Raw genomic sequence first — 15,436 nt, forward strand, 5'->3', positions numbered from 1 at the left:
AGGTAGGTCATGGCCCAGATAGATCGGTTGAGAATTGCAGGCAGGGACTGCCAGCTTTCTGTGTGTGACCTATCTGTGCTGTGCCTCTCTTCAGGAGCAACAGCCACACGTGGTGCACATAGTAATCACATTAATGTCAGTGGTTATCCAGTGCTGTGAGTATTACAGCAGGATCTGTTTGTGCATGTGCCACAGGGACACTTGAGAGGTTCCCAGTGGCTCTGGAGCTGCCTTGGACAGCCTGCTGGGTCCTAAGGAAACACACAGGGATAACTTGGGTGTGATACCACTTACAGCTCCTCATGAGTTGATTGTACTAATGGTGAACACAGGAGACTTCATGATAGAACTTTTGAGCCCACCGCATCTAACAAAAATATAAGGCTTTTAGTAGTGCCTTCTATTTCCCAGCAACATCTTTTAAATTAGCACTTTGCTTTGTGCTAAGGAAGTTTTTTGTTTTTTTTTTTTTTAATTTTTTAATTAAGAACTTATTTCACATTTAAGCTTGCTCTAAAAAGCATTACTGAAAAAGATCTGTCTAAGAAATAATTTAACATTTTTGCCATAAGGCACCTGCAAGCTTCATTTAAATGGACTTGGAGGAGAAATGAAAGAGTTTTAGATTTGCCAAAAATGTACAGTGATGCAAAAAAAATAACAGAAGGGGTTGAAGGACTTTGTTGGCCTTGTGTATAAACATGAAGTGTCTCGTTTTGCATTGGGGAAGTAAAAGGAGGGAAAGAAAAGATGGGATTTTTCTAAAGCGACTTTTTTTTTACTTTTTACTGTAACTTCACTTTAATATTTTTTGCTTGTTTGTTTGTTTGTTTGGAAGAGAAAGTAAAAAATAACCCTAAGTTTTATTCCATGCCAAGCTATGAGTCTGAATCATGAGTTGTAAATTTTTTTTTTTTTCCAGTGTTACTGATTTTCACTCCAGTGCTTTACAAACTTTATTGCTTATTTTATTAACTAGGGAAAAATGTTGCCCATTTCCAGTTCAATACATTCCCTTTTCTTCCCTCCTGTTTTCTCTCTCTTTCTCTCTCTCTCTCCACTCCCCCTTTTCTTTGTTATGCCAATATAAAAAAGCAATTATTCTTCAGCCACTTACAATTGAAAATACAAATGGGAGATAGTTAATTTTGCTGCCCATAAATCTTACATTCTACTTTTGCATTTTTAACAAAAAATGTGGAAACAAATATCATCCAAACACATATATGTGTGTTGTGTGTCTGTGTGTACTGAAAGAGAAACCTAAATATAGCTATGTTGGTAGATAAAGATCTAAAAATACGACAGATTGAAAAAGAACTCAGATTCCCACTCAGAAAAGGTAAATGAGCCCTTGTTCCAAAAAGGAGATGCATGCAGATGATATATTATGCAAGATGCAGAATCAAGATTTGATGAGGGACGGAGACAGGTCCTGGCAGAAAGGATAACAGATCCTGCCTTGGAAGTCTCTCAGGTCTGATAGCCAGATAGGGGAGCAGCACTAATTCTGCAGCCTTTTTAGTCTGTTCTGTCACAGAAGGGGCACTGCTGGGTCAGTCAGCTCACTAGTAATTGTGTTTTACAGACTTCTAAAGCAATTGGCTCAGTCAGTCCCAATTCAATAAAAGTAGAGAGCGAGAGTGAGAGCACTTTTGTTCTATTTTTTACTTGAAATTATTTCATTCAGCAGTCTGTCTTTTTTATTACCAGGATTTGACATTAGCACTCCAAGCTATATTAGCATCCATTTCAGCAGTTCAGTAATGGTATTAAAAAAACACTTAACTTCAACGGTGAATGGTTGTATGACAGTACCATAAAAATCCACATTAAAAAAAAACTTATGTATTTGTCCCTGCAAATTATTTTTCACTTGTTTAACCACTTCAAAACTATACTCTCTTGACTGGCATTTGAAAAAGTTCTAACAGCAGGGAAAGCTTGTAAAGGAGTTGAGAAGCAACTGCAGCAACAATGGCATAAAGGAAAAATTGAAGACATTTGAAGAAGGAAGATGTAATAGGAACATACAAGCACATATACAGACACAAGACAGACCTCTTATTTTGGGTGGGTGCTGTCATTCATCAAGTTTAGTAAGATTTTAAGCTCAAATCACCAAGGTAAAATCTTTGGCATCTTCCACATTTCTGGGATTTAATTTTGAACCCAACACTCTCCAAGCTTGGGATGGCAGCCTAACAACCTTGGCACTGTAGCACACTCTTAAATGACTGCATTAGGTTCTAAATTTTGATTAAACATTCTGTAATTAATCAATGGTAGACATGAAGCAGTTGGCAAGGTCCAGAGCTGCAAAATGTTTAAGACATAAAACATTACAAAGTAATTAGAATGTGCTCCTTCAAGAGAAGGATTGCCTTCAATAAAGAGGTAAATGATAGCATCATGTTTATTGTGGACGTAGGCAGCCAGTGCAATATGATAAACTGCAGGAGATACACATATCAGTAATCATCCACATTATTAGTGTCATTAATCATAATTCTAAAAATATGACAGCAGCAGCCAACTTTTTGACCAATTTTGCCTCTGCCTGTTGGCCATTATAACTTCACTAATAGACTGCAGAGCTCCTGTGCGTGGCAGTTTGCATTGAGAATGGAAGGTTAATTATATTTGAGCTGCTGATTCCTTCTCTCCTCGGAAAAGACTGAGCACTTTGACAATCCCAGGAGCTCACTGCTGTTAAACCAGTAAAAGTACTTTATTGAAATTTTCTTTGTTGGTCAGGAATGAGTAGATGTTTCAAATGAGATATAAGCGCCAGGCTGGGACAGCCGCTAATGTTTCTTCCAAAATAATCCTTGGACAGCAAGCTGAACTCATACTTCCCTTAGATATCTTTGCACAGTCTCCTGTGGATGGGTAAAAAGTTAAGAATTTAATAACTGCTGGCAACAGTATGTATGGAAGAATCTCAGAAGATTGAAATTACTCAGGAGTTGGGGTGTCAGTGAAGGGAGATTGTAGGATAATCAGCTATTAGTTGACCTGAAAGGGATACTTATTTAATAATGAACAATTATAAATAGAGGAACTGTGTTGAAGTGCCACATCACATTTAGTTTTACAGTTCCTCTGGTATTGTATAAACAAAACCAGCATTTTTAGACAAAGAAAGCAGTGGGAGTGAACGTTGCCCTTGCATTGCAACCAGAAGAGAATGTTTATGCGTTGGAACCCAAAATCAGGTGAAATTATCCTGTACCTGAATGTCTGTTATGAATTTGAACTTATAATACAGTTAGTGAAGAGTTTATGAACTTTCTGAGCAAACCATGAAGTAATGTGCTATTGCTCATCAATACGTGGGAGAGAGCAGTTGGTTTTAGAGACAATCTGGAGGAAGCTAACTGTACTGACTGAGTTTTATCTTGAGATATTTGCATTTTCCAAAACTTGAAACGGTAAAATTCCTAAGCAGAATGCTGAACTGAAAGGAAACTTCACATAAAATCTTGCAAAATTATCAAATTTTGCATGTCACCTGTTAACAAAATGAAAGCTGAAAACTTCTGATTATAAAACTTAGTTATGCAGTATTTATATGATTTAAATTTAAAAATAAATGTTAATTCATTTACTTCTAACTGTATGTTTCCTCAATACTTCTGCCTGCATTAGAGACAGCAAGTAATCACTACACAGGAGATGAGCACCTAACACATGACTGCAGTGCAGAACCTTTTATGAATTCCACGCATAGGGATAAACTCCACTTCGGAGCATATGTAAATCAAAGAAACAGTATGTCAGCTGGACTGATTGATAGAGTTGCTGAGCACCAATAATTTCCGTGGAAGGACCATGTGCTACATATGATCACCTTCTTGTGCATGTAACATTCCTACATTTTGTTAGCTCGCTTAGGAAATATTCCATTAGGTATATACTTTTGATCCAAACTTTCTCAGCCAGTCTGGATATTAGACAAGAGTGCTGGCTATTTTGTAATGAGTCTGTTTTGCTTCCAGGCAGCTAGTAAATTTTGAGGTTGAAGTGTTGCAACACAATTTTGATTGTTTCTGAGCAACTTTGGCAAGTGAGCCACTGGCTGAGCTTTTTGTTTGTAATATCTTTTGATCTTTAATGGCCAACAATAGTAATATATTAAGAGCGCGACATGACTTCGATGCTTCTAAGCACACACAGCTGTTGTGAACGTGTAATTCTGTTCACACTGTAAGGACCGTCTCACTAAACACCTCAACAGGTATGTACTGAATTATTAGGCCTTTAAAGATTCCCGAACCTGTCAGATTTTACATTAAAAATTATAGGGTAGCAAACACTGCCATCAGCTATCGGTTCTACATTTAACCTGACTATCTGCTTACAAAGTCGGCTATCCTACCTCCCCAAATGCCATCTGAACGTTAACATTTTTTATGCATTCCATGGCGATGACAAATTGTTTTCTGACTCTAACTCTTGATTAAGTATGCAAAAGGCATGTTTGCCACTGCCAACAAACCAATAATTCTCACTAACATCTTCAGAGTTACAACATTTATAAAGTTGCAAAGTGGAGTAAACAAACCATCTGTTTGGCTTTACCATATATGTCATGCTCTCTTATTAGCATATTACGATTCATTTAGTAAACAAATTTGGTGATTTCGTTCATGTCAAAGTTAGAGGGAGCTTGAATATGATTAACATTCCTGGGACAGGCACATTAATACATTGCTTCCTCTGCAAAGTTAAATGGCTTCTCAGGAGAATCACCCCTTGTTGACAAGATGAGACTGTCAATTTTGTTTGCCTGCCACATTAGGGGCCGTAAGGGGATGGGAAGCTCTGAGAAAGGGAAGCAGTGTAGGCAGCATAATTCACTGCGAATTGAAAAAAGAAGTCTAATTCTGATAAATGGTCGACCCCAATACATCCTACCTGTTATTACAACAGACGTGCCGTATCTGTGCAGTAAATTAGTTAAACCCCTAAAGAGTTTGATGGGAGCTTATCTTCAAGTGAATAATTTGAGTGTAGAGGGAGCTGTCTTCGTGACCAGTGTGAGTGATTTGTTTCATATTGAAAGGGATTGAAATGACTGGGCTCCACATCTTTAATTTGCAAGAACTTGCTTGTCCTTTATTTCCTGCATTTAATAAGCACTTTTTTTTTTTTTTTTTTTTTTTTTTTTTTTTTTTTTACTTTTTTTAATAGGTGCTGAACTGTATTTTACCTTTTGGATTTTCTCCCTATGAAAGGTTAATATTTTTCAGATTCTATGCAATTTAAAGCCTCAATAACTGATGTTTATTACCTATATGCTAATGTAAGAATGCTCTAGTTTTATCAGGAAGCATAGTGTTTTAGCTTCACTCATTGTTCTAAAGTCTGGCCCCTATCCCTACTTTCCCTCTTTCTCTTAGATGTAAATTAAGCTTGATCGGGTACACAGAATTGCTAATGCACAGGTGAAAGCCTTGACTTTTTTCAGATAAAGGTGAATTTCAAAATTTAAATCAGATCAGGATTTCATCCCTTCATTATCTTTGCTTAAATTTATGGATTTTTTTTATTTTTATATATTAAAACTAACAAACCAACAACAAAAATCAAGCAGCATATCTCAAAGATTACTGAGAGAGTGGTAAAAATAGAATAGTAACTGAGGAAATATTTTTTATTAGTTTCCACTAGTAATTAAGTTACAAGAACTGTCTCACTGTTGATTTTCTTTAGTAAAAGAGATAAATGATTGCTGTTGCATTCTTGAAGAAATACAAGAATTAAGGCCATATATTTCCTCAGCTAAATATAACAGTGTACATATTTATGAGGAAAGATAAATATGTACACTGTTATATTTAGCTAAAGCATTACTTTCTTTAATTTTAGCTGCATGAAACTCAGCATTTTCAGTCTTATGAAAATTATGAGATAGCAAAAAATTCTGCATGTACTTTTCATTGTGTTCACATATTTTGATCCTTTTTGTGAGTTTCTGACTTAGATAAGCAGGAAAGGAACATGAAATCGAGGTAAGACCACAGTACTTTAATATGCAAGAAAATAAATAATGTTGAATTCAAAACTAAAGAAACACGCATCTTACTTGAAGGCCTTTGAGGTGAAAAGAAACAAAGAGAACTTTGGCTTACATATAATTATTGATAAAAGTACAGGCTGAATGTTGAGAAAAATTCCACAGAACTAAACTTAGGTGTGGAAAACATAGGATAAATTAATGAAAGTTATGTTGCTTATATGTAGATTGTTTTGAAAGTAATGCCTCCTATTTATTTCAGTGGAAAATAAAATAGACAGAAAGAGCAATATACAATAATACTGCTTGATTGATCTGATTGAGCAGATTCTCAGCTACAAAATGCTATTTTTCAACAGTCACTGCCATTAGCTATGCATTTTCGCCAACAATGAATAAGAGCTCGCATGGTCATCTAGAACGTGACTTGTCTTTCACATCACTCTCGCCACTGCTGAAAAGCACCATCTACCTCACTGTACTTGCATCCACTGTTCAGTCTCAACAAATGTTCAGCAAGCTTCAGTGAATGTCAATGAGTGGCATTTTTTCTGCATGAAGGAATTCAATTCCACACCTCTGCTTCAGACACACTTCCATGTCAGACACCATTCTGTCAGCCTGCTTCTCTGCTGACATCTATCACATGACAACAACGTGTAATGGAATATTTGTAGGAAGGTTCAACCTCTACTGCCATACCACCAACATCCACCTCTGACATAGATAGATAATAAAATAAGAGGCATTACTTTTGGAGCATTCTTTGAAGCACAAGCTGGTCTAACAGCACCTTGTTTTATTGCGGCAGGAGTATAGCTTGTATGGGACCTGTACAATCTGAGCCATCACTTCCATAACCATCTTTAATAAGAGGTTTGGCAATCTCCATGTAAACCATCAGACAAATGCATCCTGGCATTTGATTTTGCAGGAGAATGTTAAAACTGCTAATATTTGTGTTATTTCAGGTAAAAAAATAAAAATAAAAAAACCCACAAATATTCTGTCTTCTTAGAGAAAAATGCCAACTGTTGTCTGGAAAAAATAGAGATGTTTAATGCTTAATTTTTAATGCATTGCATTTTGAAATTTACATTTATTGTATTACCTAATGCTAGATACACTTAAAGCAAAAGTTGCCCAAAGACTGAAAAGTAGACCTGGCCAAAGACTGATGGTTCCCTTGCTCTAAACTCCTGTCTGTGATTTCTTTGAGTTCTTTGAATGATGTTGCTTGGTGATGGTGGCATTACTTTGGCAAATCATTTAGGCCATAAAACATGTTTTCAGAATATCTGAAGTAGGAGATTGGAATAACTGTTCTATTTGGAAACATTGGAGGAAAGAATTTAGGAAAGAATTATTCATTTCAGATTTTTTATGAATAATGCAAAGGGCTTTGATGTTTGAGCGATATTTTCATAAAGGCACTTTGTCACTTGCACTTATCCAAAAGCAAAGGGCCAATAGCTGGGACATTCAGCTGAGACATAGGCTGGCTTCACCTTCCTGTCTAACTGCATTCAGAATAGGTAAATGGATTTCTCTCGTTCCTCAGCAACTTCTGCTGAATCGCTCTCTTTTTCTCTCACTCACTAAAAATTGAAATACAATAATGTATTTCTCATTAAAAAAAAAAAAGAAATTAAGAAAATTACACTTTATGTTTCACTTTCAAAAACCTGCACTGCCTCAAACTGTTCACAAAACATTTAAGCCTATTTTTCATGCAGATCCTTTTGTGTTCTGTATGATACCTGAATTTAAACAAACTGAATATAATATCTGAATTCCCCAACTCTGCTGTGCTCATTGGAGTGTGTTTTGTCCTAGTGCTGATAGGACTGCAGCAATGGGTGCATCCAAAGTTGGCCTTGAGTCATGCATAGAATTCATGCCAATTTCCACACCAGTACAAATTTTAATTTGTGATAAATTCCTCCTCTTTTTGCATCAAGAAGAGATTAAAAAAAGACTGACTACGTAAACTAAAATAAAGCAGGCATTACATTTTTCTTTGCAACAAATGGATAGTAAATTAACAAAATCAGATTCATTGACAAGTGTAGAAAGGAACTGCTGATGGGAACCCAGTTTGGATTTATGAGCTGTGTAAATGGCATGTAAGTTTAATTGACCATATTTCCTAAGCTTGCAATCTCTTTTCTTCTGTTGAGGCACAGTGCATCTCTCACAAGAGAAGCTTGCTAGTAGTAGATGGGGTGGAACCAACAACAAATTCTAATTATGAAACAATACTTCCATGAATTTCACAAGGGAAGGAAAATGCTACCACCAGTGGGATCATGCCCACAGTCAAAAAGCTGCTTTAGTCAGTGTAGCACTCTGCATTTTGCTGGTGAAAGGACAGTGTTGAACAGGAAAGTGAGATGTGAGTTGGCCACAAACTGAGATTTTATGTGAACCGTCATTATCATTATCATCTTTTCAGCAGCACTGATGCATTTTGAAGATCATTGTATTTAGAAAGCTGAATTCCCTCCTGTGAGAACTTTCCACATAGTTTTGCCCAGCATATGTCTAATTCATGAGTAATAACTTGGAAGAAGAATGTTAATTATATGAAAAATAAGGCATTCTGGGCTTTCTAAAATAAACCAGATTTTGCTAAAGTTTTCTTGCCACAATAGGCTGCATCCCAAAACATCCTGGAAAAATATTCTCCTTGGTTTTAAGGGTACATGACACGTAGTACAGAGCTAAACAGATGCTAGGAGAGTCCTTGGCACATGTATTATTTCCAACTGTTGGAACTAACCCTCTTCACTATCTCTTTTTGCATAGGACAGGGTAGATCTGATAACTGCAGCCGAGTGAGATTTAGTTAAACTCTTTTGTCCTCATATATATCTTGATGAGGGCACTGACCAATTGTCATGCAACATTTCCATAACTAGGATCAAAACTCTTAATTTATTAGCTGGTGCACAAGTAAGAAATCTAAGAAGTCCGGAGTCATTCAGAGGATTTTTCTGTGTTGATTATTTTATGTTTTTTGTACACATGTATACTTCTGACATTCATGTTGGTATGAAGCATTTTTCCTTGCCAAGATAGCAGTGTAAAGGGTACGAGAGACAGCCTTAGATTGCCTAGCTCAGGGATGAGGAATAATGCAGCTGTGAAAAGCTGGAGCTTGCTCTTTCTTGCTTTGTGATTTTCTGACCTGTTTGATGGCAGTGATCAGGCAATGGAATAAATCACTATGCCTCATCTTGGTTGGTAAACATACTGTTTGTATAAACTCAGAAGAAGGAGCAGTGAGTGGCACTGTAGATATGTCCTGGAACAGAACAGCCAAAGAAAGAAACTGCAGGTGCTGTGGGGAGGAGCAGAGGATTGGTGACAAGGCTAGCATTGGCTATGGAGGACTTGCTAATACTTGTATGTGGTTAAGCAGAAGAAAAGGATTTGAAAAGGATTTCAATGTAATGCATCAGTTTGGAGCAGAGAAGGGGACCTGTAAGCAAGTTAAGATGGCTGAGTTGTGTTTTCCAAAAAAAAAAAAAAAAAAAAAAGGAAAGAGAGAGGGGGGCTGAAACTAAAAGCAAAGCAAAACAAAAACAAAGAAAAGATGTCAGCATTGCATGAGAGGAGCAAAGAAATAATTACAGCTATCAAGATGAAGCAATGTATGGCCAATATTTTTAATACTCATCTTCTTCTTATATCACTCTGATTGCTGTGTACATCAATTTGGTCTGAATGCAGTGTCTGCCACATATCCTTCTGCCTTTCCATTTGGATAAGATTCTTCATGGCTTCACAGCAAATCATGATTCATTTCTACCTGTAAACTCAGTCCTACTCTAGTTGGCAATTGCCAATGCTTGCCTTTTCCAAAATAGCTCCCTTTATGAATTTTCCAGCTCTTTCTAATCTGTCTATATCTTAATTCCACTTTTTCTTTTTTTTTCTTACGGAGCCATTTTTCAGAGCAGCACTTACACACATGGACATGCTTCTGCACAGGACTCCCTTGTTGTCTATTCCCAAAGAAACCCTAGGAATGCTGTAGCCAATCCTGAAAAGATCATTCCTTATGCAGGGCACTTTTCAAGCAGCACCCTGTGTAGGATGCTTAGTCTGTGCCACATTTAGTAGTGCTGCAGACAGGAAGGGATGAAAGGTCAGACTGTGCACTCTAGACTTGTGTGTTTATAAAAACGTACTGTTCTGTCCCTCTTATCCTACTGGTCATCCAACTACTGGAACTGTGTATGACTAGTAGCTTTAGCTTTTAATGTTAATTCTTGCAAAGTTTGAGCCTCTGTGACTTTGGATTTATCCCAAGATTTCAAATCCCCAGTGTCCATGTATATGAACTTTTTCTGACAATACCATCCTCTCATACCTAACAGAATTTTTTAACATAGGATATTTAGGGAGAGTGTTAAACACAAGTGAAATAGATTAAGAAATGAATGTAGAAGAATCAATTCTTTTGAACTGTGGTTGCATAATGGAAATCGACTGCTATGAATGAACCTATGTTCAGAAGTTATGAACAGCAGAGCTAATGCACTGCCATGAGTTCATCTTTATTATTGCATTATACCTGAATCAATTGATAAAGTAGTTTTTTTTTTAAGACTAGGAATGGCACTTAATTGAATAAAAGTCAATGTAATTATATTAGAAGAATCCAACAGTACTGCTGACAGCGGAAAAGGGACACTACTGAGCAGAGTGCCAGAACTTGTCCACACATTTCTGCACATCGTTTGCCTGACAGATATTATGGGCTGGTACATACTTTAATTAGATTACTGATTGCCACTGCTGTAAGTGAGAATTGAATAAGGGAGGCATCTCTCCTTATCAGAGCATCGGCAGGCTTTGCATCCTTACACTGGTCTTTCTCAGAATGGTCTCTGTCCATTTGGGGCTCAGTTGCCCCTCTTCAACATGATAGTTTATTCTTATCTCTTAATTCAGTGAGTGCAAGTGAGTTATTTTCACTTCACGGCTGGCTGTTGTTCTTCTCAGCAGCAAACCATGGAAAAAGTAAGCGCAAATGTGTGAGAAATAACAGTAATAGCTATTCTGACTAGTCACTACACTGCAGAAAATTGACGTAGCAGGGGAGTGAGGAGGGGAGAGGGGGAGAAATCATAAGAAGTAAATACATGAGCACTTTATGAGTAGTTTGCAGTTAGCATTATGATGATAAGCACAAATACACTTTTATGGTCATGTAATAACAACGGTCAGTGTGGACAGGCCTTCACAGTAAGCATTTCCTGTGCAGCACTGAGCAACTTTACTTGGAGCTTTATGCCATCTGACACCAGGAAGGCAAGGGACTGTCAGGACTACTGTTTATCATTCATGTATGTGCACTCTGCATGCATCTGTTTAGAACTCATTTGCGGATGATGATGGGGATGCTGTGAATATGCTTTGATTAATTTGCTTTATGTTTTTCATATTGTGTGATTGAGTCAGTATCCATCAGGACGACAGTGTAAGTGAGATTACAGCTGACAAAAACAGTTTCACAATCAAGACTTTTTAAAAGTCTGTATTTTATTGGTTTCAGATATTATTTTCATTTGTCTTTTTTTTTTTTTTTTTTTTAACCAGATATGTCTGGATTGGAATGTGAATTTGTTCTTTCTCTCTCTCCTCTCTCTTTCTTTCTTTCTTCCTTTCTTTCTTTCTCTTCTCTCTTCTCTCTCTCTCTCTTTTGTGATCTCAATTTAGCAAAAGATTAGAAAGCTGATCTTATCACAAGGTAAGCTCAGCTCAGTGTGGGAATATGCATAATTACAGTTCTGCGCCTCAAAAAGCAATGGTGCTATATTTGCTTGTGTGAAAGGAATGTTTCCCATGTGGGAAAATTAAAAAAATAAAAGGAAACAAGGAATGCTCTCCACTTTTTTCTCTGCCCTTGCCCATACCTCTCAACTGTCTCACTTTAGGAGAGAAATTCTCCATACATACCTCCTGCACTAGAATAATTGCATCCCGAGCAGAAATGATTGAATTAAACTGCACTTCAACATCAGTTTTACGTCAGAGAAAAGTTATCTGCGCTTGCAGGTGAGCGGGATGGCTCACCTCTATTGTTTTATCTTTATTTATTACTATAAATTATGATCAACAGATAGATGAATCACAGAATAAGTGACATAAAAATGTACTCTGGATATATTTAATCTGCCTACGTTTACATTTTCCTTGTTAATCTATATTGTACCATGTTTGGGACTTCAGCTGGTTGAGAGGTATGTTTCCAAGGGTTTCTTAAAACAAAAGCTACTGATAAGGAAATACCGCTAATAGCTATTGTTTCCCTTCTCCCTTTTTTTTTATTACAGTAGGATCTAAATGTCTGTAAAATATTTAATCATTGTTGTGTTTTCCAGTGCCAATTTTATGCCTAGTGCTTTCTTGCAAATTAAAGTATTCTTGTGTTAAAACTCTCTCTTTCTCTCTCTCTTCCCCACCCCCATCCCTTCTTTCCTTTCCTTCCTACATTTGGGCTCTGATCTGCAATTTATAATGGGCAGACAGACTGGTGAGTCTGCATGTTGTAAATTGCGGGTTTGGGTCCTTAGCTTGCAAAGAATGTTACGCAGTAGAACTTCGCTAATTCTTTTGTTACTGACTTGAAAATCCAGTCACCCTCCAAAGAAGCTAAATAAATATTTGTCGTTTCCTCAGTAATGGTGCACATTCTGAATACTGAACCCTAAAGTTTTCTAATATTGAAAACTTTGTACTGATTTCTCATCATTAAGCACTTTGACAAAAAGAGCATGTTCTGTGGTCAGAGGTCTTTGATGACTATGTTTGTCGGTTGCATTCTTAATCTAGAAAATGCAGTTTTTGAAAGAGGGTTTCCTGCCACTACTGCAAATCAGTGAGGTTCTACTGCAATGGATAAATAAAGCCAATGTCAAAAGTGGAGAGTAGAATGCAGCATTTAAAATAATACGCTGTTTTACACAGTTACTAACCCAAAGGCTTATGTTTGTTTGCAAATGTGTAGCTTTACTTCTTGAGAACAAAGGCCCTGATCCTGCAAAACACTTGAGAATATTTTAACTTGCAGCTCTTGGGATCTGGTCCAAAGACCACTGACGTCAGTGACAGCTTTTCCAGTGTCTCTTGAGCACTCATATTGACTTCAGCACATACCTAAGCCAAAGCCCATGGTTAAGCATTTTGATTGATTTGGGGCAAAATTTTGATTGCCATCAGCTTTTTTGTTCTTTGTTTCTTTTTCTGAAAATTACATTGCTTGGGTCATTCAACACTATATCAGGCACCGTACTGGGAAGAATGCAGTGAGGACTGGCAGTGTCCTCCCAGAAGGATGGAACCAGTGACTTTGGCTAAGTTTTTCAGAAACTTACATGTGAATTTCAGAGACTTGTTCTCCTAAACCCTTCAAGTCTTCTCCATGATGGTTTGGCCTGATTCTGAATCCCTTTACACCAGAATTAAATTATCAGAATCAGGACCTCTGACTATGTATCATTCAGTTATCTGCTTTTTTTTTTCCTCCTATCTTTCATTTACACAGTTATGTGAATGCATATGTATGTATATTACATATTTATATGTATATATGTATAAATATATAAAGATCTGGGTATAGGCATGGATATAGAGATATAGAGATACAGGTATAAATGTACACAGATACTCCAGATATTAACACTATTTTCTCCAGAGAGATTTTTAGGAAGGCCTGTGGGGGTTCAGGGATTGAGAACAGCACTGCATTTTCTGTTAATCTGACTTATAATTTAGGAAATATCAGATATAAGGGCTGTAGCTGCTGCTGGGGTCTAATGTTGAGGAGCAGCAGCTGAAAAGTGGGGGTTTATTTTGCTTGACTTGTTTTATCCAGTGGACTTGTTCAATTTTAACAAGACTGAATTTAACAAGAAGCACGACTAGGGGATATTTGTATGTTATTGCTAAATCAAAATTTTGGTTTGGTGCTTGGCGATTGTACTTTTAATCAAAAATACTGTACATTTTTCCTTTCTTCCCTTCCCTCTTCCTTTCCCAGACACAGTGCTAATATAAACCTGCACCGTAAACTGTTGACCAAAGAACTGGATGACATGGGCCTGGACTCCTCACAGCCTTCTCTTAGTAAGGACCTTCGTGATGAATTTTTGGTGAAGATATATGGCGCTCAGCATCAGATGGGGCTTGACATAAGGGAAGACACCTCCTCGCCTGCTGGTACTGAGGATTCCCATATGAATGGGTACGGCAGGGTCATGTCAGAAGACTATATGGTTCTAGACCTGAGCACCACCTCCAGCATCCAGTCGAGCAGCAGTATCCATTCCTCAAGAGAATCTGATGCAGGAAGTGATGAGGGCATTCTCCTGGATGACGTCGATGGGGCAAGTGACAGCGGGGAATCTGCCCACAAAGCAGATGCCCCTGCCTTAGCTGTAGGTATGGGCACTGATGTCCCAGGATCCCTCATGTTCAACAGTGTTTCGGTGAGCAACGGTGGGATAATGTGTAATATTTGCCACAAAATGTACAGCAACAAGGGAACCCTCAGAGTTCACTATAAAACAGTGCACTTGCGAGAGATGCACAAATGCAAAGTCCCTGGGTGCAACATGATGTTCTCCTCTGTCCGTAGCCGAAACCGGCACAGTCAGAATCCCAACCTACATAAAAACATTCCCTTCACTTCAGTAGATTAGTTCAAGGATGGACACAGCATAATGTCAGCTCTCAGAGAGGGCCCACCACATTTGAACTGCCATATACAGCCTCCCTTGATATATATATATATATATAAAAAAAAATATACATATATATATAATCTTTTTCTTTTCTTTTTTTAACAAAAGAAAGAAACACCAGGTGCTTTTTTCCCTTTGTTGGTCGTTGGTTTATTTTTTTCTTTTTTTTGGGGGGGGGATAGAAACAAAAAGGTGGGATCTTTAATCTAGGGTAAGATACCCTTCAAGGAAAAAAGGAAAAAAAAAAAGCAAACTAAAACAAAAAACAAACCCACAGAAAACTTGTGGTTATCCCTAGTTCTGTTAGAATGTTCTTGGTCATCTCCAAAGAGACAATTTGTTCTACCCATGATTTTCTGATTTTCACCTGAAAAAAAAAAAAAAAAAAAAAAAAAAAAAAAAAAAAAAAAAAAGCAAAGAAAAAAAAAGAAGAAAAAATCTACTTAGTTGTCTTTGTGTCTTCTAAGCATTGGGGATAACGTTCTACTAAGCATGGCTGTTACACTTGTATATATATATTGAGCCTTGACAGGCCTATGATGTAAAACAATTGTATTGATGGTGGTTTAACTCTTTTTTTTTTTTTTTTTTTTTTTTTTTTTTTTTGGCTTAATTTTTACAGTTACATTCAGCTGTTAGATAAGCAGGAAAAATAGTT

The 15,436-nt window shown here is 37.1% G+C and overlaps 1 protein-coding gene across 1 annotated transcript in view; it reads left to right on the forward strand.

Annotated features, from left to right (window-relative positions):
• BNC2 (basonuclin zinc finger protein 2) overlaps positions 1–14,736 on the forward strand; it is a gene marked incomplete at both ends in the record, with an annotated part of 333,419 nt that extends 318,683 nt beyond the window's left edge. The window contains one exon of the mRNA XM_079548483.1: positions 14,076–14,736. Within this exon, the coding sequence (XP_079404609.1) occupies positions 14,076–14,736 (661 nt within the window). The remainder of the gene's footprint in view (positions 1–14,075) is intronic.
• Positions 14,737–15,436: the final 700 nt, after the last annotated feature.

The sequence above is a fragment of the Tetrao urogallus genome, assembly GCF_951394365.1.
Source record: "Tetrao urogallus genome assembly, chromosome: Z".
In the NCBI taxonomy this organism is placed as follows: domain Eukaryota; kingdom Metazoa; phylum Chordata; class Aves; order Galliformes; family Phasianidae; genus Tetrao; species Tetrao urogallus.